This window comes from Scomber japonicus, chromosome 19, assembly GCF_027409825.1.
Source record: "Scomber japonicus isolate fScoJap1 chromosome 19, fScoJap1.pri, whole genome shotgun sequence".
Lineage (NCBI taxonomy): Eukaryota > Metazoa > Chordata > Actinopteri > Scombriformes > Scombridae > Scomber > Scomber japonicus.
This window is the reverse complement of record NC_070596.1, coordinates 746,800-774,304: the sequence shown is the minus strand read 5'-3', so window position 1 is coordinate 774,304 and position 27,505 is coordinate 746,800. Positions and strand designations below refer to the sequence as shown.

Below are 27,505 nucleotides of genomic sequence, written 5' to 3'. Positions count from 1 at the left end.
CTCCCTCATTATAAAGTCCAGTGTGTATGTATGAAGTCATCGCCTACTTCACTGTAAAGTCTATTCTCTTTGTATGTGCAGTGGATGTTTCAAGTTTTCACATGAGGCAGGAAGGAGCCAGGAACATTGCACACGTGTAGATATTATATGGGATTTATATGATTACACATTATCTTAGAGATTTATTGTATATACAATTTTATTTCATTTTAATTCCATTTTTTATCACTTCATTACAAGGCTACATTTTCAATTTCCCCCAAGGGAGATCAATGAAGTGTACCCTACCTTACTTTACCATTATGTCCATACTGTGTCAGTATTAGCTTCTAAATTAGTTGTGATTCATTATTTCTTATGAATAAAATAAAATTAAAAAAATGTCACAAATTAAGCTCGTAAGCTCCGACTCTTAAAATCAGATTTTCAATCAACTCAAATAAACTCAAACCTCCAACTGGAACAGAAAGGAAAACAACGTTTTGATTGAAGGAGAACTTTTAACTTTAGACCAATTACATTTGGGCTTAAAATAATAAAGTATATCAAAAATAAAAAATAGTGAAAAGTTGAGTTGAAAGTGTTGCAGCATTCATAAACATGGCTTTTGACTGGAAGTGAATACTGATATATTCTTATCTAATATGCTGCAATACAGAAATACAAAATATACACAGTTCAGTAGTATTCACTCCAAATATCAGCTGCAGCTTCAGTCCTTATTGTTTCTGCTCACTCTATATACATTTTATCTGTCAAATGGTAAAAAATCCATCTCCCTCTAAGATATGCTAATGTAAGTGTTATTTACATGGTTGTTACAGTCTATTACTGACAAAGAACCTCTCAAATGCTACATTATTAAAGGAGTAGTTTGACATTTTGGCAAATGTACATTCTTTCTAATGGTTAAATGAATAAAATAAAGCTGTGTGTCTCTGTAGTTAGTATTTGCTTTTAAAATAGTATAAAAAGTCAATTAGACAATGTATTACAATAAGAACAACACAGTCACATCATTTAAGCTGACAATATAACAACCATTGGCCAGTTCACTCTCAACTGACTCTCAGCACTGCTGTAGAAAGTAGAAAAGTTACAGTTCAGGTTCATTTAACCAGAAAAAAACAATTTAAATATAACATGCCAACAGCATTAACAGAAGGTCCGTCAGAAAGGATGAAATGAAGAAAGAGACAGCATTAGAGAAGCAGGAGGAAAAAGAGGTTTCAAAGTAAGGAGGAAAGAAAAAGTGAAATTCATTTAGAAAAAAGTCAAATTGAAAGCAGAGCTGAAGCTGGTGTGATGAGTAATTTCAGTGTTTATGATAAACACAGGTTGGCTGATGTTGAAGCCTTGCTGCACTTATGCTGCACAATATTTTAATCTATTTCCTGTCATTTCTCAACTAAAATGCTCTTTGATAAAACATTTCAGAGCTGAAGGAGACAGGGATTTAAACAGAGGTTCTTTTGCTTATCGTGTCGAGCCTCCAGCGATCTGTGAATACACTCTGGATTTATATATCACCCCCCCCCCCCCACACACACACTCCCACACCCCTCCATGCCTGCCTTTTATCTCCCCCTGCCTCATCTGCAAATTAAATATATTTGATAAGGTGAACAGTTTACTTACACACTACATTTCCACTCTTTCCTTTGCATATTTATGGACTCCAGTGCAGGAATAACAAGCTACAGGTACACACAGAGAGGAAATGTTTAACACTACAGCTCAACAGCAGAGTCATGTCCTGTCATGTCACACACACACACACACGCACACACACACACACACACACACACACACACACACACACACACACACACACACACACACACACACACGCACACACACACACACACACACACACACACACACACACCACTCTGCCCAGCTCACTTTTTAACACAAATAACCCTCCTGTTTTCCTCGGGTCAATTTTGAACCAGCAGAACAACAGGCATTAACTCAAAAATGAGGTATAATTCATTTAAATAAGGCCGATTTACCATCATTTCCAAAAAATATGTGTTGGAATGGTTAAGCAAAAGTTTATAAAACTCAACACACTGTGAAGTTTCACATTAAAATCCTACAGAAAAGTAATTGGTTGTGCAGTTTGAGCTGCTGGAAGGCTTTCAAGCATCTATGGAAGTGCTCAGAACAGCGCTGAAGTAGAAGTGAATGGAAATAATTAGTCAAATGAAAAAATAATATCTGTTAAAAGTGAGAGTAGTAGAACGGTCAGTCAATTATATTAGTGTTGTGGAAATAGACATGGAATTTACAACGTGGCCTGTTATAGCAGAGACTCAGTTATCTGCATACTGGCTATTTAATGCTATATTTATGGTGTATGATGATGTTTCCTGTTTGTAACAATGTACAGGCAAATTAAACAAGGGAAGGAAGACTGATCAAGTTTCATTAAGTGTGTAGTGATGTTAACAAATATACGTGCTCAGTGTAGAGAGAGGTTGATGTGACATTTATCACATTTTTCTTTTTGTCATACGTTAACCTGCAACTCATTTATTTAGGTTGGCATATACAGTAAACTCTATATATTATTCAATCCTTATGCCAGAGGTGTCCAAAATATTTCACTAAGGTTCATGTAGCTGCAGGTTTTCACTCCCACCAAGCAGGACAACACCAGGCTTGACTCAATTCATCAGCTGATTTCAGTCTTCAGACAGCTGATCGGTTGAAGTGTGTGTCATCATCCAAATGGCACACAGCCATTTATGGAATAAGTTGGGCCATGCCTGATCTCGAACATTTGACATTTACTGTGTCCAAAAGTCTAATGAGGACATGCAGAAAGAGTTGAAGCTGGTGGTAAGAAGATGGTTTAAAAAAAGTCTGTGAATGTTACATTTTTCATAGAAAAGTTGGTTGTTGGCCGTGTGACAAGCTGACTTCTCCAGTCTCCGTCTTGCATTTCTATTAAACCAATAAAGTAGAAATATGTTGTGCTAATATGCCCCATTACACTTTGTTTTTGCAAATGGAGGCAGTTAGATGCTGATGAATCTCCACAGCATGGTGATGTATGGAGATGTGTGTGTTCTGACTCCACAGGGCAGTGACCATGATTAGATGATTAGGATAACGAATGTGCGTGTTGTTTCCCATAATAATGAGCGCAGCCCGGCTCATTAGCTGGTTCCTGTTAGCGGCTTAATGAAAGCAGTGAGAAACGGGGGCTAGCGCGGCGGCTATCATTCATATTCACTGTCAGCGGCGGCTGCTGGTGTTAGCGCCGGACGCTAATGGAAAAAAATCATACAGGCTGTATGAGGGAGAGAGAGAGAGAGAGAGAGAGACAGAGAGTGAGTCACATAGTGGACTGCAACTACTGCTCGTACAACATGACAACCTGTTGACAATACTGTCCCATCACAATATACAGGGGCTATAGTGTTGTCATAAGGTTGTTGTAGTGTTTTAAGAGTGTTATTATGGTTATGTTCTATGAGGGTATTTTAGTGTTATTGTAGTTCTGGTATTCTGGCAACTCGTTCCAGAGTTTTGGGGGGCTACCACTGAAAATACCAGATCTCCCTTGTGCTTCAACCTTGATCCAGGCACAACTACAAGCAACTGGTCAGTAGACCCGAGCGTCCTTGATGGAACATGTGGTTGTAAAAGATCAGAGAGACATGTTTGGAGCTAGCCCGTTTAATGATTTGTAGGCAAAGAGTGAAATCCTAAAATCAATTGTGAAGTGTACAGGGAGCCAATGAGCCAGGGGAAATGTTCTTGTTAAAAGACAAGCTGCAGCATTTTGGACCGAGTGCAAGCATGAAAAGAAGGCCTGGCTGACACCAACATGAAGGGCTTTACAGTAGTCGAGCCAGAGCCGGGACGAGATAAAAGCATGTATAACTCTTTCAAAATCATTTGTTACAGTGTTGAGGCCTCCAGCATGTAAATTAATTCTAATGATTTTGTCATGATCAGCAGATTCACTTACATGGGTGAATTCCCAAAGATTGTCCATGTCAAGTTCCTCCTTGGTTTTCACGCTTGCTATGTAGACCATTCCAAAAACGTTAACATCTTCTGCTACTAATTATTAAGGAAAGAGGAACAACATAAGTCAAGTTGTTGTAATGTTAAAAGTTACATTTCACCAGCAGATATTTATCATGATCATCAACATCTTTAGCTCAATGCTTTCTTCTTCTGGGAAACACAACGTCAGCGTTTCTAATGAGTGAGTCCATCCTGCAGTGCAGCCACATCTGAGCTAAAGCTTTACACACTGGTTTAAAATGAGACTTCTTTCCTGTTAATTGAAACATTGCTTAAAAAAACCCCCCAAACACACACACACACACACACACACACACACACACACACACACACACATATATATATACACAGACTGCTTCACAGCAGTAAAACACAGATTGGTTTAGTCTCCATGATCAGCGCTGATTGTGTCACTTCACTGTGGAATCATGAAGTACCTCTCCAGGAAAGACGACATGCACACACACACACACCTCCTAGTTGTGGCCTGCGGGATTCCTCTCCTGATTAATTACAGGCTCTGTGAATTACTGTGGGTGTTTTTTAGAAAACATTTAACAAGCTGCCAAACTCCCCCGCTGCGCCGGCGGCCGGCCATGCCGCCAGTCGCCCGAAAAACACTGAACCAGCGAGTGAAAGACATGAAAGAGAGACAGGAGAGAGAGAGAGAGAGAGAGTGCTGCCATGGAGCTCCTGCAGAGAGGGGGAAGTCTTCGCTAATACAGAGGGAGGATATTTGGTTTGTCAATATGTTCATAAGTCCAGCCAAAACTGCTCATCACTCATATTTCAGACTTGTCCCTATGTGGCTCCATATTGGGGTTTTTTATCAGAAAAACAATTTCAGTTTAATCAGAGATATCCGGTGACTTTTGACACACAGAGATTTTGTTAAATAATCTTTCTGGCCAGTAGATCATCATGAAGTCGTTTAGAAACTGGGTTAAAAGGTCTTTAGATTTATCATCTACTGTCATCTACTGTCTACAGAAACATCGGGTCAAACTAGGCAGTGAACAATGAACTTCAACAAACTTCTGACAATATTATATCTGATTTTATACATAACAGAGCAGAGACACTATGACTTCTGTTGCTAACAGTTCAGATAGGAGTTCCCAGAGCAGAGGAAGAGCATTTCTTGCCAGTACCTACTACTCAATTTAACATAACAATGATTGGTTATGGATCACTTGTAAACTAGCCATTTCCATTAGACTTTTACTGAAATAAGTCCACGTTAATCAATAAAATAGTTAAATAATGGCTCAAGTTTATCAGGTGTTGAGAGTAACTTGTATGTACCTCGTTAGGCTTTGTCGGTCCTGTCATCGCCCAAAACCTGTTGGTAAGTTTGCACTGATCTACAACTACAGCATACAGTTTCTTCTTGATATGATTACAAACCGTTACAAGCCAGGAAACCTGTTTTATAAATGAAAAGCTTTAGTAACGTACTGGCATTGTACTCGTCAGCTACATCTGTGAACGCAACGTTAGCATCTGATTGGATAGGATGAGCACAATGCATCCTGGTAAATGTAGGCATGCTTCTGAAAACTCAGAAAAACAGAGCTTTTACAATCAATATAGCACGCCTTGTGGAATTAGTAGAAGTCCAATCAGTGTAGTTGATTGCCTCAATCGACTATACTGATTGGACATCCACATAAAAAGTGGGAAAAATTATATGTATATATATATTTTTTAAAGGAAGCATTTAATTTGGGTAGATGGAGTGAAACTTGCCTGTGGGGGGGAAGCTGAGTCACATCTGGATCTGTTGGACGTCTCTCTGCCCTCAATTTCACTTTAACATATTTTAGTGTGAAATACCAACGTTTGATGAAACGGGAGAACAGGGAGAAGCTGGTGTGCTACTGAAGGAGAATATTTTACCAGATACAGAGGATTTGACAGCTTTTGAGTATGTACAGTAATATTTATGAAAAGGTGCTCCTTAAAACATGTTTGTACATAGTGTGGAAACTGATCATAGCTAAAGGCAGCATGACTTTTAATTCACCAAAATGTAAACAAATGTAGGTTTTCACACCTATAATTGGCATGCTTGGATCTGAATCAGTCAGCTTGTGCAGGGTTCTAATGAAGCCTCGTCCCAAGGTTACAAATACACATAGTAGCTTTTCATTCCACCCCAAACCCCATGATGCCCAGACTACATGATGAACTCTGATTCTGTCTCAGAACTCAAACCGTCTCTCAGTTAATCAGTGTCTCTTTGTGAACTGGCTCTGCGTTACAGATTAAAGTGTTGCCGGCTCTTTGCTCACGTATGTTCAGACTGTTTAATCCGTCTCAGTCCGTCCAGAGCGCCGCCGCCGCTGCTCATTTCTTTCTGCCTGATGGCAGGTTTTTAATGCGCCCGCTGAGCGCCCCGGCCCGGCCAACGAATCAAATCAGCCTGACCTGTCCTTTGTCTCTTCAACTTTGTAATCCAGGATTAGAACTCAATCAAGTCACAGAGGGGAAAATGAAAAGGACTTAACGTGACTTTTCAGCGCGACTCGACCCTGAGAGAACTGACCCGCTCGGTGTTTACTACCCATCGTGCCACATTTGATCTCCGAGTCAACGGCTGATTATCAAGAAAAGGAAGTCACTGCTTGTCACCTTCCTCTTCCTCCACGGCTCGTACCGGAGACAACAAACATCTCACATCAAAGTGGAAAAAACGTGAGCTCATCAGTTCCGGACATCTGTTCACTTTTACCATCTGTCTCTTTTCGGAGCTGCAGATTGTTTAGATGTTTGTGATGAATCTTGGGATATTCCCGTTCCTTCTCGGCAGTCAGACTGCCATCCGTTTCGTCCTTGTTTGCCGCCCTTAATCCTCCCATCTGTGGCTTCTTTTGTTTGGAAATTGATATTATGTAAAATAGCTCTGGCTGCTGGTTTTGGGGGGTAATTTGAGAAGTGAATGTTATTCTAATGGGATATTCAGTTTTAGTGCAATCTGTTTGTACCAACTGAATTTAAAGAGGTATTTCTCTTATTCTGTCCTTCTACACATGAACAGTCTGGCTTCTGGCTGCAGTTTGTACTCAGCAGCTTCTCTGACCTTTCACCTCACGTTGCTCCTTCTCAGTGTCTGTCAGCATCCTTCCTCGTCCCTCCTGCCTCTTCTGTCCACAGCCATTACCCTCATGCAGGCTTTCACCCGCTTGTCCGGACCGACGGCTCCGGCTGGGAACGACAGGTGAGGTCGGCCTAAGGTGCCTCGGCCCGCCCGCGTCTCTCGGCGGGAAACACGACTACGCCGATCTGACAGGATTTGGGTCAAGGCTGTCGGACAGCGAGGACCACACAGATCTAATTAGGCATTACAAACATCCACTGTGTCATCCTGCTACCATGACTGCCACCGCTGCCTGGTTAAACAGCTGCCCAGGCATCCAGCTGGAAGTCTGCAGTCCTGCTGTGAGCTGCAGTCGAGGAAGAAACCCCCCCCCCCCCCTTAAAAAAAAAGCACAGCTGTCTTTCACTTCTGTGTTCAGATAGCAGAGAAAAGTCCATTTTTTTGATGGAAATAGCAAAAACAATCATGTAAATTCTCAGTATCTTCAGTATAATGTACATTTCTACAACACCAATGCCACCAGTACAACAACACATCTGCTGCTCAGTTTCTCCTTTTGATGCAGATGTGCCTTTTGAGCAAAGTAGAAGCGCTTCGAGTTAAATATGAAAACAGTGAAAAAAAGTTAGAAACAGTATTGTTGTGTAAGAAAAAGAAGGTGAGTGGTGAGTAGACTTGTGCTTATGGAATTGGTTTCCTTCAAAGTGTTGCAAAATCTGCACGCTTCAAAGTAAAAGCTGCTTTAAGGTTGTTTCAAATTAAGAGCTAGTCGTCTGCAGTTGAGTAAAATAAAGGGAAGCCCGTTATTATGAACAGATTGTAGGAATGTTTTTTTTAGTGGGTTTCCCTGATGTTTTGTCCCTCGGCGCCGCTGTAATCACTCTGCCCTGCTCTCTCTCTCTCTCTCTCTCTCTCTCTCTGTCTCTATCTCTATCTCTCTCTCTCTCTCTCTCTCTCTCTCTCTCTCTCTCTCTCTCTCTCTCTCTCTCTCTCTCTCTCTCTCTCTCTCTTCCTCTGATGGAAAATCCATTCACCTTAATTCAGTAGAAAAATGAGATTTAACCCGTGTGTTGGTCTGCGTTGGGTCAGAGGAGGATCAGAGGGGACTTAAATAATGTTAGATATATTAAAAAAGCGTTTCATAGTGCTGCTTGAGCCTGGCACTGAAGCCTAACCAGATTACTGAGAGTTTGAGCTGCTTTAATTTAAACTCAACAAGTGTTAAATTCTAATCCTAAACGCCATTTTCGGTTCTATTTATAGTCAGTATTTTTTCAGTTTTTATCTTAGTTTTTTATTGTTACAGCCACTGTATGAAAGTGTGAACAAACAGTATCATTTAGCAAGGTTGCAGGCAACAGTTTGTCCCTTGATGCTGTCTAAACTTCTCCCGCTCTTACACATCTGTGCTGGCCTGAGTCCAAGTCTTGATTTGCAGATTGAATATTGTTCAGATTTGAACATTCAGGAAAAACACACACTAATTAACATCACTATAAGGGCCCAAACTATACTGGATTTTTGGGTCCGATGTCAATATTAGGTAGTAAAAAAAAAATCTGATATCAGTATCGGCCAATAATGTTACATATAGCTACAGAATATATAAACACACATTTATTATAATAGTCCCTCAAATGTGGTTACCAAACACTTTGGACAAAGATATGTAAAAGAGGCAAGTTATTATACAGTTTAAGAATACATGTCATTTTAATAAAATGACATCAGTGCACCGAAACAGTTAACGAAAACTAAATAAAACATGACCTATATATCTTTAAAGAAAATAAAATGGGCACATGTCAGATGGCATAAACACTGATACAGATATCTCTGTGATAGGCCAATATGGGTTGAGCTCTAATCACTGTGATATAATGTGTCAGATTAAGCCAAATGGTGAATTTATACATTCAAAGTAACAAATACGAATTACAAAAACTTTAATTACTGTTACTTTTTTGTCTGTGTGTTTGCCAATTAAGATACAATTTTTAAAAAAAACCCACTGTACGCATGTAAAATACATGATGCATAATGTGTTGTTATACACTGTATGAACTGAGTAGAATCATCTCTGCCAGTAACAACATTAAAATGCTGCTTGCATGTTAATGCATCATGAATAAAAAGCTAATAATACATTATGTAATAATATAACACTGATATGTGCTATTCTGCATAATAGCCCATTAAAATTTAGATACTTTCACTTTAATTTAAATGACATTTGGTTGATAAAACCTTAGCGCTTTCATTCAAGTCTAATTAGAATGGAGTTTTAAATTTTACATTATGGTGCTACATTGTGAATAAAGCATCTGAATACTTGAAAGTCATAAGAAGAATATTTCAAACTATATATTGCTGTATATTAAAGGGGCATCCCCCCTTTTTTTAAAACATGAATCACTGAAAACAGTTGTTTAATGTCATCTGTGAATTTAGAACTTTATTGAACATTAAAAACACATGCAGCTGGGGATGACATGGTAATGCAGTCTCAATCCATATATCCATTCCAATATATTAAAACAAGCTGATAATAAACAGCTGTCGAGACTTGTCATAGTGATGTCATCTGGGTTTGACACAAAGCCTGTGTTACAGGTTTGTGTGCCAATCAAAAGGGAAGGAACATAAAGCGAAAGTATACTATTCAGTTGAATTATGGGAAATATAAGATCCTTTAATTTTGGCCATATTTGGGATATTTATATTTTGTTAAAATATGTCTTCTGTGAATAATTCAAAAATTGCATTCAGTGTCAACTCTGAAAATAACAAACAAAAATGTATATTTGTCAACTCACATGTTTTAGAGACAGGAACTAAAATGGCTTGTTCCAGAAAGAGGCAGAACTAAGGGGCTGAGTAAAGGGCCAGTATGAGATAAATAAATAGTCTAAATAGTCTAGTAGCGCTCCATAATGTAAATATAGAAATCTACATGATACATCACCTTTAAGTTGAGTAATAGTGAGAATAATAACCTCCAGCCATCCATAGCACTGCTATCTTGAATGACAGTGGCTTTATAGCATGTTAACTCTTTCACACATCATGTCCACAGTGAATGATAAGGTGTGTGTGTTTGTGTGTGTGTGTGTGTGTGTATATAGTGAATCTCCATGGATGTACTTAATGACAGATAATTGGTGGTTAAGTGCAGATTGAAAGAGGCTCCTAACGAGTTTGTGTTCACACGAAGAGAACTGAGACTTTAATTCAGCCTGTGTGTGTGTGTGTGTGTGTGTGTGTGTGTGTGTGTTTGTGTCCTTCACTGGGTACTATCATCACACACACACACACACACACACACACACACACACACACACACACACACACACACAGCAGATGTTCACTGAAATGAATGATGGAGCTGATTTCCATTTGAATACAGAGTGGAAGTTATTATAGTGGAGCTATAGAGAGGTAGCATCACTGATTTTGTGTGTGTGTGTGTGAAAGAAAGACATAGATCATTCTTTCCTCTCCGTTTTGAATGGTGTCTATCACATTTCATTAACAATTTAATTATTTTAACCATTTGCAGGAAATAGTCAGTTATATTGTCCTTTACAAACAATAAGTGTGTGTGTGTGTGTGGAATCAGACGTCTTGTGTCTGGTGGAGGTCAGCTAGTTGTTGATGCATCTCATTAGCATGTGAATGGCCACTCTCAGTTGTTTGCATCAGGAAGTAGACTTGTATTAAAGCGGCGTTCTGCCCGCTGTCGTCGCTATCACAAAGAGCCTCCAGGAAACACAAACGCTTTCATTATCATATCTCCTCAGGTGACCAGGTAATCAGTGTTAAACCTGCAGGTTTGCAAGAAAAGAAAAGTTAAACATAAAAATTAAAGGAAGAAAAACATCCAAACAATCACTGTGGGAATTCCCCAAACACAATAAAGGCTGCTGGGGAAGCAGCAGTCGTCTTATATGACAAATAAGGGGACTGCTGAAGAGGAAGAGACACACACACACACACACACACGCACATGCACACACAGTCTGATCTAACTTCACACCTTTTAACTGTAATGTTAAATAGAAATAATGTAAGTAAATTACCTTCATACACTTTTTGACATGACTAAAGCTCAGATAGTCCCATCAACATGGTTCTAATACCTCAATTTGTGCCTCCACAGTTCCATAATAAGCCCAGCATATCTGTACACTCTCCAAAACGTTGTTTCGACTGGTTGCTTCAGTAAAGCATCTCACCCTGAACCAGAGCTACTACTCTGCCACCCTCCCCTCCCTTCTCCTGCTCATGTGAGTTAATGTCGCTTGTGACACGAGACAGGTGAGCCATAGTAGAGGTACAGTCGAAGAAAAAGACTTTAAGAACTAAATAATAGGTCTTTGTTTGCCATAGTCTGGTGACTGCTCTCGTCACAAACAACACACAATTAATTTTTAACCAAAATGTCTGAATACGCCTGAAAACAACTATTCTAGACTAGAGTGCTGTAGGCTCTACAATCTTTGCAATAGGCTACACAGTTTAAATAGGGGAAATGGAGAAGAGTTGACATGTAGGTTATGCCTGTCTGCACCAAAGATATGTTTTACTTCTTTCCATCTGTACTTTAAATCAACTATGAGCCTGATCCACTTCTAAGTCATCTAGAAGTCGAGTCTTTTATTGATAAGCAAAGGCAGTTGACAGACAGTAATTTGAAGAACCACAACACAAACTTAAAACGATGTAGTAAAAGATACTTACTGAAAAATGCCAAAATTTAACACTATTTTATGAACTACTTGAAATCGGATGATCACTTCTGCTTTCTTAGTTTCAGAACTGAAATATCAACATTTTATAGATATATCCACATGCTCTCAAAATAGGTTTAGAAATGGACAAAATGTTCTTCCAGTAGAGCATGCTAACGGACCCCCCTAGAGGGCCAAACTGAGGTCCAACCACCATAGACTCTCAAAATTCTATGGGAATCATCGTACATTCACTGGACTCAACCTATCTTGAATAAAAACAATAAAAACAAACAACTGCAAAAAAACAAAACAATATACTGTATGTCTGAGTGACACATGTAGTGACCCTGCTATAAGCCTGTTAATAGAGAGGATCAAAGCAAGCAAGAACACTGTTGGGTTCAAAAGCTTAAACGGTTGTGTTGTATCACGTGCTGACACAGGAGATTGCATTATAAATCAAATAGTTGAGAGATCATCTGTTCTATCAAAGTAGATTATCGCCAATTGTCTGAAATCTCATCACCCAATACAATCGCAGGTGGTCAGGTGTTATCCCCGCGCATTACGCATCATTTCCTGTGATTACCAAACAGTAGATTGCTTTGGATAAACAGCACTTGAACATTTGACATAGGACTTGGAATTGGGACACAGCTGAATCAGTCATTTTTTGATTCGGCAGGATTTCCCATTCACTTCTATGCAATCTCTCAGTGCAGCATCTAGTGGCCGTTTAGAGGAACTGCAGTCGAATTAGCACAGTTTTCAACGACTTTGCTCCCGCTGAGTTCATTTGTGTTGTTTGGCATCTCAGGCTAATTCCTGGACACGTGTTGACCTGTGTGGTTTGGTGTGTGGTTTGGTGTGTGGGTTGGTGTGTGGTTTGGTGTGTGGTTTGGTGTGTGGGTTGGTGTGTGGGTTGGTGTGTAGCTGCTGGTGTAGCTGCTGGTGTGGTGAAGCAGCAGCAGCAGCAGCTCCCACTTTAAAGGAAATCGTTAGCTCTTAATTAGAGCATTACTGCAGTGATAAAGTTACACCTCCACATAATGATATATTGATGGGAGGGAAGACACACATACACAACTCTACTCCCCTCTTAACTTTCTGCCTCTCCTCTATTTCTTTTTTCATCTTTCTCTCTTCCCTTGTCCACCTCTTTCTCTGTGTATATCTATTACTGTTCTCCTATTCTTCTGTTCTTCAAGCAGTGTCTAAATTGCCTTTTTTCCTCTTCATCATGTCTCTCACTTTTTTTGTCATTTCTTCCTTCTGTTATTTCTCTTTCTTCTTATGCACTGATGTCTTTATTTCTCTGTCTTTTCACTTCCTACACTGACACCTGCTTGTGTGTCCTTCAGTAATCCTCCAATAATCCTCTCTTTCTTGCTTTGTTGCTTTCTGTGTTGCTTGCTTGCTTTTTCTTTCTTTCTCTTTCTTTTTCTTTCTTTCTTTCTTTGTTGCTTTCTTTCTTTGTTGCTTTCTTTATTTCTTGTTTACTTGCTTTATTTCTTGTTTCTTTTTCTTTCTTGTTTTCTTTCTTACTTGCTTGCTTTACCTCTCCTCTCCCAGATTTTGAACTGTGAATGAAACCATAAATGTGTACGTCATCAAGCTAAAACAATAGAAGTATAAAATGAGTAAAAAGCTGGTGAAACAGCTGATAATCTGTGCAGAGTCAGACACTAGATAAATCATCTGCAGACTTTTAATTAAAAAAAGTGCACTACAGTACATTTGACTGAATATATTCCAGTCTTCTGCCTGTGTGAGAATAACAAAGTGCTCTGCTGTGTTTGTATTAACATCATGTCTCCAGCAGCTCCAGGAGAGACATCACTGTACAACACGCTGAGCAGTCAAGTTATTTCCTTCACCTCAGAGTTGGTTTGACTTATTTAATGCTGGCGGTCTGGTTTGTTACTGATGGAGTTCACTGCTCCACTCCACAGTATACCTCACTTTCATCTCCTAAAGATAATTATGGAGTCAATAAATAGAACAATGCTGAAAACTGCTGCTGTTTTTGAAGCTACATTTTCTCACAATTCATTGAGGTCTTTGAAATCTCAACTAGAACGCAAAGACTTCCTCACCAGAGCAGGATTGGAGACGATAAATCTATCTAAACCTACTTAAAATGAAATTGTTGATCAGTCTGGAAAGGTTCTTCTGAATTCACTTGAACTCATACTTGCAAACTAAAAAGCAAGCCACCTGATTGAATTAGAAACCTGTTGCTGTTGTTGTTTCTCTAGTGAACCTGACAGTTAGGGTTTATATATAGTATACAGGATACACCAACACACACATAAACTACCTGAAAATGTTAAATGAATCTGCATCTGACCACGAGGTGACGGTGATGTAATGATCCACGGAGGGTAATGAGATCAAACACACAAGCTCTCCAGTAATAAGCCCATGACTCCCAGTGTAATTGCGTTAATTAGTTTGTAATTAAGTGAGGCCGGCTACAGAAACTTGTTAATGTGAAACTCAAGCCTGAAGTAAAATGAAGTGAATACACAACAGCAGGAAGAAGTGCTGAACAGTGACAACAGATTGTGATTGGCTGTTTTTTTTTTTGTTGGGTTTCTGCAGTGCCTCCTCAGTTCCTGAACTACCCGACCAACACGTACGCCTACGAGTCCACAGACATCGAGCTGGAATGTGCCGTGACGGGAAACCCAGCGCCGAGCGTCCGCTGGATGAAGAACGGAGAGGAAGTCATCCCCAGTGACTACTTCCAGATAGTGGTGAGTCAAACACACACACACACATATATAGAAAATACACTGTGTTTTTACTTTTCATTGGTGGAACTTTGAATCAGCATGCAGCAAAATGTATAAGATAATAGTGAATGTTATTTAAAAGAATTTTAATTAGTCACTCGGCTAGAAGCATCAAGCACAAACTAGATAATTGAAGAAAGAGTAAAAATCTAAATAGAACAACAATACTTAGATTCAAATGAATCAATGAATCAACAAAAACACATACTGTAAAATCTTAAAGTTAAGAATTACAGGTCAAAGTCAATTTGTAATGAAACTTTTTTTTTAAGTATTGCAAGCCAAAAATGTCAAAAGTTGAAAAAAGCTGCTGCACACTGTCTCGATCAATCAAGATACACTGGTAAGAAAAGCTTTACATTGCTAATATAGACTTAAAAAATGTTGTGAAATGCAAAGGAATAGACATTATATAGGTAAAATTGAAAAAAAGGAGAAACTTGCAATTTACTATTGAAAAATAAAATAGTTTAACCCACTATGTAAATATAAATTATGTACAATATTAATAATTTAAGAATTAATCATTACAAAGGAAAAAAACAACTACAAAAACAGGTTTATATATATATTACTATTTAATAAAAGAAAAAATATATATATATATTCCAAACAAATTTACAAAAACACAAAAAACTATTGTCAGTGTCCTGTGATTCATGATAGATATTTGTCAATCAGACTACACACCAAGCAGTGCACATTAGAATGAGATTATGTTGCAATGGCTCAACAATAGTGAAGAAACTGCAACTAGTGCTATATTAATAATAATAAAATAAATAAAACAGGGTAGTTTAACAGTAATCCAACAAGACGTAAAGTGGAAGCAATTAGAATAAAAGACTGACTAAAAGCATTGTGAGAGAGTATGACATGTACTGTAGAACTGAGCTGACAGTCTCCTCAGTGTTTACTACCCAGCCTTTATTAGGATTTTCTTTTATTTGTTCATGCCAGCATTTGGGACTCGGCCTTATTGGATTAGCCTTTATTTAATAAATTAGAGTAAATTCATATTATTATATCAATAACCCATGAAGAATTTATGAAACAAGAATATCATCTGTAATACTGTATAATGAGTGTTTAGCAGTGAGACTGTCAGTAATACACATTTCATAATCTGATCATCTGGATATCTCTCATAATCTATAATCCCATAATCTGCTGTAAAGAGATATCCAAACACACCCATGCCCTCACACACTGCTTTTTTTCTCTTGTTTTGGCATATTGGTCTAAATCCCATTCCATCCTGACTTTGAAATGTTTTTATTTACATGTGTGTATATTTGTCTCTTATTGTTCAGGATGGCAGTAACTTGCAGATTTTGGGTCTGGTGAAGTCAGATGAAGGATTTTATCAGTGTGTCGCTGAAAACATCGCCGGCAGCTCACAGGCCATGGCTCAACTGCTGCTGAGAGAGCCAGGTAGGAACACACACACACACACACACACACACAATGACCCTGCCGCTGCTCCTCAATAAACACAACCTGCTGTCATCAATTTTCATTTTCATGTCTATAATGACATCATCTCATTAGTTTTGATCCTTTTTGTCCTACATTGTGTTGCAGTGAGCGCTGCACTGCTTCACAGAGTTTACAGTAGAATCTTCTGTTTATCACCATATAGACACATTTAGCTTCTGTGGCTACTGCTAACTGAACACACATCCATACTTGTGTGTGTGAAGGGAAGAATGACCAGTTACATGATGTAAATGCAGATAGCTACACACTACAGATGACAGTTAGTATTATTTACAAGATGATGTAGGTATACACGTCAGAACTGATAGTTAGTTCAGATAGTTAAGGCGCCACCATGTGGAAACGTGTTCTTTCATGTGTGTATGAGTAAAAATGAGACAGCACTATTGGGACCATTAATAAGAGAGAAAACTGGAGCACAAATGATTCAATTTATGTTTGACAATTGTTACAAACAAGTCATTTCTACATAAATGACTTGTTTGTGCATGATTAAAATAATGATCATTTAAATGTGAGAAAAACTATTCCTGCTACCTGCCATGCTCCATCAGATTTTGACTTCTGTATCTTCCAATTATTACTCATCACCTTCTAATTTAAGAAACCACAGGGATTATTATGGGATTATTATTGTTATTACACAGAAGTCATGTTTAAGATGTTAAGGAGTTACTAAAGCCATAACTTATTTAGTTATGGAAGTCATAACTAAGTTTAAGGAATTTATAATCATGTATTGCACTTATAATTATGAATCAAGTTAAGGTCCTTTTAGATTATGTGACAGAAATGATAATATACATTACATAAGTCACAACTTCAAGTTTAAAGAAGTTATAATTACATGTTATGGAAGTTTTAATCATGAGTTAAATGATAAGGCCTGGATTATAAATAAGTATAATCATGCACGTCATAATTCCAAGTTACATAAGTCATAATTACATTACTAAAAAAAAATATTTTTTATTGAAAATGATTTTTTTTCTCTGTGATGAAAAGCAGTTGACTCACTGTGTCAAAGCTTTAATGAAGTTTAAACTGGAAATGTTTTTCTTTAGTTGGATGTATACAACCTGCAGTCCTGCCACATGTGCTGCCATATTTTAATGACATCACAAGCTGGTTACTGAATCCATCGGAGTTTAAGACAGAGCAGTGATTTATTGAAGCGTTTCCCAGCAGGAAGCGCTCTAGTCTGATGTTCAGTTTATTAGTAATCAGATCACAGCTGAGAGAACAACGGGAGTCGGCGGGTTTTTTGGCAAAATGGTTGATTTGTTTTGTTTTTTTGTGTCAGGATTAAAACTCAGTTAGTCATATGGTCTGACAGCAGCAGTTACTACCACCTCTCTCTCTGTCTCACACACACACACACACACACACACACACACACACAAACATGCATATATGAAGATGTGAACAGCTCAGCCAGTCTGCAGAACACCTGGGTCAGCACAATACTGTAGAATCACTCTGCATTTAAATGGCCCAGCAGCTGTGTGTGTGTGTGTGTGTGTGTGTGTGTGTGTGTGTGTGTGTGTGTGTGTGTGTGTGTGTGTGAGAGAGAGAGAGAGAGAGAGAGAATGAAACGGGGCAGGAGGCATTGAGTACAGTTACAGTCACAGTGTGTATTATTGTGGTAGTATTCTTGAATGTTTAGGATACTGTTAATGTGAAACGTGGACCATCCCGTTTTACAACAGCCATGTTAACTCGTTTGAAACTCGCTGTAACTAACTCGCTGTGAATCTCTATTGTGCCGGTATTTAAAAATGGCGTTTTGATTCTTGTGTGTGACGTCGCGCTCATGACTCTTCCAGTGACGACACTCTCTGACCAATCAGTGGCCAAAAGTCTGTCGACGTCTCATTACTCGGCTCCTTTGGAACTTCCCAGAACAGATACTAAAAAAGTACCAGGTGCTATCCCCGAAATGCAAAAGAAAACAAGTAGAGTCGAGCCGAGTTGTGCTAGAACTGTATCATGGCAAAGCTCCATAACTTGCTTGCTAACTGGCTAACTGATGTACTAGTTGTCTACATAGCTGACAGATATACTCCTCAGTTATCTGTCTAGCTCATTAACATTAAATATGTGACAGACTAAAAAATAAATTAACCAGCCACCTTCCTTATAAATGACTAACACACTAGATGGCTAACTTACTTACCAACATACATAAACTACTAGACAGCTATATGCATTAGCTATCTAGCTAGCTGTGTGACTGAGTTACTCAAAAACAAGACTGGACTAAGATACTAGTTAACCAACTAACAGACTAACAGACTTTAATACTGACTAATTTACTATCATAGTAGTTGTCTACCTGTCACTATCTGTTATAGTGAAATAGGTAAAGGCCAATTAAATGTATTTAGTCTAGATTCTATAAGGAGAAGACAAACTACATTCTCCCCCTTGAAAATAAAACAAAATTAACCTTTCATATATTTCACTTAGACTGGCTAAATGAAAAAGTATAGACCTTTTTAAAAGAACTCGAACCAACTTAAATGAGTCCCTTTATGTAGAGCTCTTTTTAGAATACCAAACTGAAAAGAAATGAATGGTCTACCCTTCAGTTTCTCTTAGTACCCGGGTAGTGTTTGGTGCATTGACTGTAGTCCTTGTTTATTTCCTCTTCAGATGTGAGTTGCATTTTTAATGAAAAAGTTTTGTTGATTTAAGTCTACTACTTAGTTTGAGTTGAGTTAGGGGGCTCTTGTTGTAGTATAATCACAGTGGAGATTGGTGGAGTGGCTCCTTGACTCCTCCACACACAGCAGCAGTGTGTCTTTGTGCCTCCCACGCACTGAAAATCTTCACAGTTGTCCTCACGCTCACAATTTTTTTTAATTCAATAGTCTTTTTTTCAGTTTGGAGGAGCTTGCAGTTATCTCATAAGTCCTTTATCACTCTGACTCAAATATCCACAAAAAACACAACACTAAGCATTTCTGTGACTACTAAAACAAAATGCCACAAGACATACATTTTTGAACCAATTCAAATTTGTGATGATTACACAGTGATTTCTACACTGTTGGGTTTATATTACACACTACATGTTTTCTCCTTTTGTTTTTTTGTTTTCTAGAACGCCAACTACACTCATTTTAAGCTAGCGCAGCAAAAGAAAACACACCATAGAAAACACATCAAATTCAGGTCCTTCAAAAATTGTGCTGACTAACTTTAATATCAACTTTTAGTAGTAAAAACAAGTTTTACTGTTACTCAATGTTTAATAGCTTTCACACTTGACTCTACGGTTGCTTCTTCATTCTCTCTCTCTCTCTCTCTCTCTCTCTCTCTCTCTCTCTCTCTCTCTCTCTCTCTCTCTCTTCATCAACCAGCCAGGTTGATGAAGACATACAGATGCAGGTATCCCTCTGTTTCTGTCTTTTGTTACTTTGTTTTTGTTTCTTTGTTGCTTCATTTCTTTCTTCCTCCCTTCCTTTCTCTGTCTCTGCTTTAATCACTGTTCAGTTTGTTGCTTGTCCCCTGAGCTACCGCACAGATGGCGACACACACACACACACACACACACACACACACACACACACACACACACACACACACACACACAGACTCAGGCACACAAATCGGCATTAAGAGGGTCAGATGGTTGGTGTTATCGCTTGGTTACAATCGCCACGGGAACCGAGCATCCCAGCAGGCTCACAGCGGCCAATCAGACATTCCCATGAGAAATCATGGCGGTTGTGTGTATGTGTGTGTGTGTGTGTGTGATTGTCAGCATACCACCTTGTTACCCTTGACGATGCCAGGCCTCTTGATCCTTGGAGTGACTCTTCACACATACACACCCACACACGATATTGCTCTCGCAGTCTTGACATCTATCTAACATTTACATCTTTCGCTCGGGTAAAATACCAACACACACACACACACACACACAAACACACACATACACACACACACACACACACACACACACAAACACACACATACACACACACACACAGACACACAAACACACACAGACAGAGAGAGAGAGATGGATACAGAAATGGAAATAGTAGAGTGTTCTTGGCTGGTTTTCTGTGGCTGACTTGCTCGTCTGTCCTGTAAACACAGGATTTGTCAGAGATCACTCCCTTAGGGCGCACTCACACTAGGACCAGTTGTACCGTACCATGCTGAAGCACGAATGTCCCCCCTCCCCCGTCCCCCGCTGGCCCGCACTTACATTACCTCAAACCCAAGTGTACTCAAGCACAGTGGACTCCAACACATATGTTGCGCAAAAACATATAGACAGTTTACTCTCATAAAACATGCACAGTGTGTGTTTGCGTGCTGTGTGCCGGTAAAACACAACACAGCCGATCAATTAACACAACGCTGTATGATTAAAAAGTGCAAGCTTGTTCTTCTGAGTCATGCCTGTGTAGTGTGCAGTACTAGATACTTGTGTAAAAAGCAGACGTACTGATTCAACTCTACGCCAGTAAAAGTAAGACTCAGTTTAACCGAATGACTTAGAAGTCACCAAATGACTTACTTTAACAAGCTAGTGTTGACTTTTAAAAATCGTTGTCTTCTTTTCCCGGGATTTAAAATGTCTTCTTTTCGGGAAAAATATGAATCCCTAGTGTGCATGCGTGACCAAGTGTACCGTGCTCAAGTACACCTCTTCCAAGCTTACCGTGCCAGGGAAGTGTAACGTACTCAAGCACGGTACACTTGCTGTACTCCAGACTTTAGGAGGCAAATGTGCTTGGGCACGGTACGATTGCCTAGTGTGAGTGCACCCTTGTTCACTCATTCACTGCCCCCTGTATAATAAACACTACATAGTTCACTCAGTAGTGAGCAGCAAGTCAAGAGTTCAGACACTAACTAATCGTCATCATTTTGTGTCGTCACCATCAGCTGTAGAGTCACATGATGGTAGTTTTCACATCTTTAAAATGTGGAGCACTGCATTGTGGAATTGTTAGCAGAAAGTAGTTTACATGTCATGGACTTTTTTTGTTCCATGGTGGAATATTAGAGGGCAAAATATAGTGGAGATATTTGCACACTCAGCATTCAGACATTTAAATACAATGCTGGAGGGTAAATGTAGAGCACTATAGTAAATAACAAACCCCCAGGAACAGCACCAGGCTTTGAATTCAATTCGACATAGCGTCATAGCAAACTGTGTGTGTGACAACATCACATTTTTCCCATAGATTCTTTTCTAGACATTTTTCTGAGCCTAGCTGAGGTGTATAGTGCCTGACAATGCGGACGCTACATGGAAGATAAATAACATTTTTTGACTTCATGTGCCACTGAGAAGCTTTCATGTATCCAGTTCTCTTTATTCATCCATATGTCAATCATTTGTGGTGATGATCATGGTAGAGACATTTGTTGTATTCAAATAATGTGAGCTAGCTTACGATAGCATTACTGTAGCTAGCACACTTGATAATATAGCTTGTAGGAAGCTAACAGAGAACGGTTACATTCACTCTCCTTTTAGCTCCACCAATACTGGGAACATATCTGTCTCTTTAGCTGCTAAATGCTCCACTATGTTCACCACCTAGTCGCTAACTTGTAACTCTTTTGTTGTGTTTGGTGCTGGATAGCTGTCATCTTCTTCAAATATAGCAACAGAAGAATGTTAATAAGTGTGAATGAGATGGACGCAGCTGTTCAGGCTCCATTATGTCGACTTACAGGAATAATGACTCTTAAATCAACATTTGTCCCATCAACAACACAAATGTTAAGCTAACCGCTACTAGCAACTGCTAACACAACTTCTGTGTCCACAATGACAGTGGTTGAATATTTTGAGGTTTATTTTGTTTGTGCGTGTGTGTGTGTGTGTGTGTGTGTGTGTGTGTGTGTGTGTGTGTGTGTGTGTGTGTGTTAATTTACATGAATCAGTGTGTCTCCTCTGATGTGTCTGATAGTGTGTATGTTTGGAGTGTATGTTAATGTATTCATACATGAGTGTGGCAGACATTGCCCCTCCATCTCCTTCTCTCTCTCTCTCTCTCTCTCTCTCTCTCTCTCTCTGTTTTACAGTCTCCTCATTCCTCTCTTGCCCCCTCTGCAGTGCAGTCTCATTTAAATCCTGGTCTGGATCTGACCCCCGGAGCTGGATCAGGATTTAAACCTCAGACCACTGATGTGTGATGTCTCTTTGGTCTAATCTTGTTCTCCTCAACCTCCTGTCTTTAGTTTTCTCATTCATTCCTCTCACTCTCCATTCTTCCTTTTCTCCTCTGGTTTATTTATTTTCAGCAGTCAGAAAGTGATCCTGGCCCTCTTGCCTTTTTCTTCTTTCATTTCTTTACATTTGTTTCTTGAGCTCTTAAACCCATCACAGGACAAAATGTGTGTTTGTGTGTGTGTCTGAATTGCAAATGTCTACAGTTGTATTACTGCTTGAAGGTCAGAAAACACACTGATTTTCATTTTTTCTCTCCATCTATCCTTATCCCAATCTTTATTTTCTATCTGTCCCCCTCTCTATCTTTCACTCTTTCACCTGTGTGTCACCCTCTCCTGCTGTCCTCCTCTACTTGTTTCCTTCCTGCACTCTCTCATTGTTTCTTCCTTTTTGTTCACTCCTTTTGTTTCTTGGTCTCTTGGTTCTTTCTGTGTGTTTTCCATCTGTCCTTGTTGTTTTCACAGGTTCAGATTTTAATTATTCCCTCTCCTCTTTTTTTCTAATTGGTTCTTTTGTTATTTAATTGTTTCTGTCCCTCCTTACTTGTCGTTTCTTTCTTGTTCCCTCCCCCTTTTTCTTCCTTCCTCTTTGAGCGACTCAACCTTCTTCGTTTCATTCATTTTGTAGCAGCTCCTCAGCTCTCCTTCTTTCAGTGAATACCAAGGCACTTTTTTATTTTATTTTTTAACACTGGTGTTTTATCTTCCTGTCGTCAGTCGTGAAGCAGATCCACTCTCCTGTGGTTTTACTGTGACGTTACCATCCTCACCTTTTCACTTTAAATGTCATGTTTCTTTCTCTCTCTTCTTATCATCAATCTGTCGCTTTGTTGCTTCCTGGCCAATCACAAACAAGTAGCGGTGGGAGGATCTGTATTTATATGTAAAGCACATATATAAATAAATAAAAAAATAGTACAACTTTATATATACGGTGCCTTTCCTAAGTAAGGTTTACAGGGTAAAAACAACATGCAGGGATCAGAGTTATAACCATAAAAACAATAAGAGCAACAGCATCATCATTAACAGTAATATAATAAAGCAACTTTCACCATTACTACTTTTATTAGACGATATATTGTCCCAGAAATAATCACGATAAACGATATTATTGTCATTTGAAGATGATTTTATACCACTGATATAATGATAATAATTATGTTATCGACCTATCATACAATAACATAATTATCAACATCATGACTATATATGGACTTATCATATGATACATGGACATTTAACCTCAGTATTACCACACTTCACATTAGCAGCTAAGATGCTATTCATGTTACATTAGCTAAGCTAGTAGTGTCCTCCATTCCTCACTGTGTAGTCCTGAGTGGAGACTGTAGAAGAATTCAAGGGAAATAACTCTGTCCCCAACCATGATGACAGTCTGTGTTTTTACACAAGACCCCCCCCCCCCCCCCCTTACATTATTATACTATTATATTATCATTATATCAGTGGTATAAAATGATCTTCAAATGACAATAATATTGTTTATCATGATTATTTCTGAGACAATATATCGTCCAATAAATCATGACAGGTCTAGCTCCACCACCAATTCATGAAATTCAGTAATATTTAAAGACTGACTGTCAGCATGGTAGAAAGTGAGGAACAACAGTACAGATGTGAGTTGATCAATGACCATGTGAAAACACTAGAGCTGAAGTGTTGTCTCAGTTTAGCCTTGTGATAAAGACTGTGCTGCATGGATCACAGTTGTTTCCAGTCAGTGTTTGGAGTGAGATACTACATCACATGACACCATGGAAACTCATCTGGACAATGGTTGTAATTAGCTGTAAGGAGGAGGCTTTCTCTTTTCATCCACTTCTTCCTCTTATAGCAGCATGATTGAATGGAAGACAATGGCTTTATATACATTTACAAACATCACACAAGGCTTCAGGATAATGACATCATCATCTATGTCTCTTGTATTGTTACCCGTCAATGTGTCACAGTTTGTAGCGCCATCTTCTGGTTAAATCAGAACTACTAAACAATAACTGAGTTAGACTGGGTTTTCATCACTTCTAAGAAGAGGAAGATGTAGAAGATGATGATCCCTACATCTTCCTCTTTTTCCTTTTCTCCTTCCTTTTTCTTCTTCTTTCCCTCCTCCACCTCCCCATTCTTCTTTTTCTTATCCTTCTAGCTCTAATCCCCCTCTTCCTTCTTTCCCCCATTTTTCTCCTCCTGCCCTTCTTTTTCTTCTTTCCCCTTCTCCTCTACCCTTTTCTTCTTCTTCTCATTCACCCCTCCTCTTTTTACCTCTTCCTCCCTCTTCTTGTTCTCCTCTTCCTTTTCCTTTTTCTTCTTTTCTCCTTTTCTTTCTTGTTTTTTCTACTGTTCCTCTCCTCCTTTTCCCCTCCTCTTCTTTTTCTACTTCTTTTTATTCTCCTCTCCCCCTTCTTCTTCTTCTTCTTCTTCTTCTTCTTCTCATTCTCCTCTTTTCTTCTTTGTTGTTGTTCTCTTTCTCCTCTTCCCCCTTCTTCTTCTCCCTTCTCCTTTCCCCTCTATCTTCTTCTTCTCTTTCTCCTCTTCCCCCTTCGTCTTCTTCTCCTCTTACCTTCTAGATTATTTTAATATCAGAACTGAAACTCATTTGTAAATGTTGTGTATTATTTTCCCTCCTCATTAACCTTTCCTCTTTCTTTCACTTTGATCTTTTCACTTCCTTTTCTCTCTCTAAACTTTCTCTTCTTCCTTCTCTCACTGTGTTATAATTCCTCTGGATTAATCAGCATGTAATTGAGGACAATATAAGCAGAATAATACAATTACACAGTACAATGAACAAATATAAACAATGGTTTGCATAACAATTAAATATATGATTAGATAGGATATTACAAGAAAATGTGCTGCTAATTGAAAAGAAACAGTTTTTCTCTCACTTTTCTGTTCTTCACTTCTTTTCTTGCTCTTTCCTGCTTCCTTTCTTTTCCTCCTCCCATATATTAACACTGCTAATGGAAGTAAAGTGACGCCTAGAGAGAGGGAGAGGAAGAAAAAGTGGGAGTCATCCTTGATCATTTCCTAGCTGCTGAAAGTGAGATAGAGAGAGCAGGATGGATGGATAGAGAGAAAGAAAGAGGGGAGGAGGAGGAAGAGAGAATGATACAGAGAGAGAGGAGAAGCGATAAAATTAAATAGCCCGACGCCATGCTGTGGACGACGGAGGAGAGATGATAGAGGGAGGATCTGGATGGATGAGTGGATGGAGAGGGAGTCAGAGGAAAGAAGAGAAAAGAGAGAGTGAAAGACGGGAGGGTCAAGCGAAGGGCAGGGCGAGCGAGAGAAAGAGACGGAGAGAGAGAGGAGGAAGTGTGTCAGCCATGACAGATTTGTATTCCACAGTGAGCGCCTGACCTTAGCAAACCCATCACACACACACACACACACACGCACACACACAGACATACATGCGTGCACACACACTTTATCTCTCACACACAGAGAAATGCTTTTACTCCATCACCTCTGCTCCCTCTCTCTCCACACACACACACACACACACAAACACACACACACACACACACACACACACACACACACACACTTTACTCTACCCCCACTCTTCACTCTTCAACAGGAGTGTGTGTGTGTGTGTGTGTGTGTGTGTGTGTGTGTGTGTGTAGGAGGGGGATGGGGTACAGGGTTGGTGTGTGTGGGGGGGTGTCTGTCTGTTGCCATGGTAATGGTAGCCTCCTCTACTTTCCCATCTTCTATCATGTGAGGACCAGATGAGTGTGTGTATGTGCGTGTGTGTGTGTGACAGGTAGAGATACATATTAAGTGTTTGCCTGAGAGCAAAAGGAAGAAGTGTGTGTGTGTGTGTGTGTGTGTGTGTGTGTGTGTGTCCCAACCAATTTAAAAATGAAAAAAAGCACACAAAGACTGTAGAAAGTAGTGAATAAAAACTAATAGAGAACTTGTTTAATGTCATAATTCCAGAACAACATGATACGAGGAGGCTCCACAATAAGTTAGAAACTACATCTGTGTGTGGATCACAACGTGTATTTACAATGTTTCCAGCAGCATATAAACAGCTGTTAAAACACAGAATATAGTCCTAATCTGCTTTGAAGATTAGTGTATATACAGTAGGCAGTGATCATATAGGTGCTTTCATATGGAATGATTCCAGTTTGATGCAATATCAGTTTAACTGCTCCATCTGTTTGTGAGACAGATCAGGACTTGGGTTCTACAGAAATGTTGTGTGTGTGTATGTGTGTGTGTGTGTGTGTGTGTGTGTATGTGTGTGTATGTGTGTGTGTGTGTGTGTGTGTGTGTGTGTGTGTGTGTGTGTGTGTGTGTGAATCCATGTTGTAGGTGGTGGAAGCAGACAAGCTGCCATCACAGGAGCCCCGTTTATGAGCCAGCGTATAACACTGTAATGTGTGTAAAAGGATTACTTTTTTTTTTTTTTGAGGCTTTTGCCAAGTAATGTGGAGGAGGTTCAATAAAAGCAGTTATATGTTGGAAATATAGTAATCATATGCAAAGAAATTAAACATCATTTCAAATCATAATCTTGAAGAAACAAAGTAGATCTTTCCTGGGCTGAGCTGTTATCAGCTGCTCTACAAGTTCACTTTGAAACTTTCACTTTTTTCATCAATCAATCAATCAATCAATCAATCAATCAATCAATCAAACTTCATTGGTATAGCAGTGCTTTATAGAACAAACAAACACAACAAATAAATGGGAAAAATCATTAGAAATAGGAACTCAGGAAACATAATTACTCTCTCAAATCTGCAGTAAGGAAACACTCACTCCATGGAAAAAAATAATAATGAAATAATAAAATATTAATAAAAATGTAATAAATTAAAAAAGGAAAGAATAAAATAAAGTCATTATAGAATAAATAGGTTAAAACTGGAAATGTTAGGAGTAAAATAGTAAAAGTAATGAAGTAAAATAGAAATGATGGTTGGTTATGGGTTAGGGTTAGGGTAAGAAGAAAACAATAAAATAGAATAAATACTAGAGAAGAAAGGAATAAAAACCCTTTTTATGCACTTTTTTCAGATTTCAATCATTAAATCGTTAATAAAATGTTTTTTTAAAAAGTGGAA

At 38.9% G+C, this 27,505-nt stretch overlaps 1 protein-coding gene across 1 annotated transcript in view; it reads left to right on the top strand.

The window, feature by feature from the left end:
• dcc (DCC netrin 1 receptor) overlaps nucleotides 1-27,505 on the top strand; it is a 185,217-nt gene that overhangs the window by 29,038 nt on the left and 128,674 nt on the right. Inside the window, exons 6-7 of the mRNA XM_053340503.1 lie at nucleotides 14,485-14,639; nucleotides 15,992-16,112. Of these exons, the coding sequence (XP_053196478.1) occupies nucleotides 14,485-14,639; nucleotides 15,992-16,112 (276 nt within the window). The remainder of the gene's footprint in view (nucleotides 1-14,484; nucleotides 14,640-15,991; nucleotides 16,113-27,505) is intronic.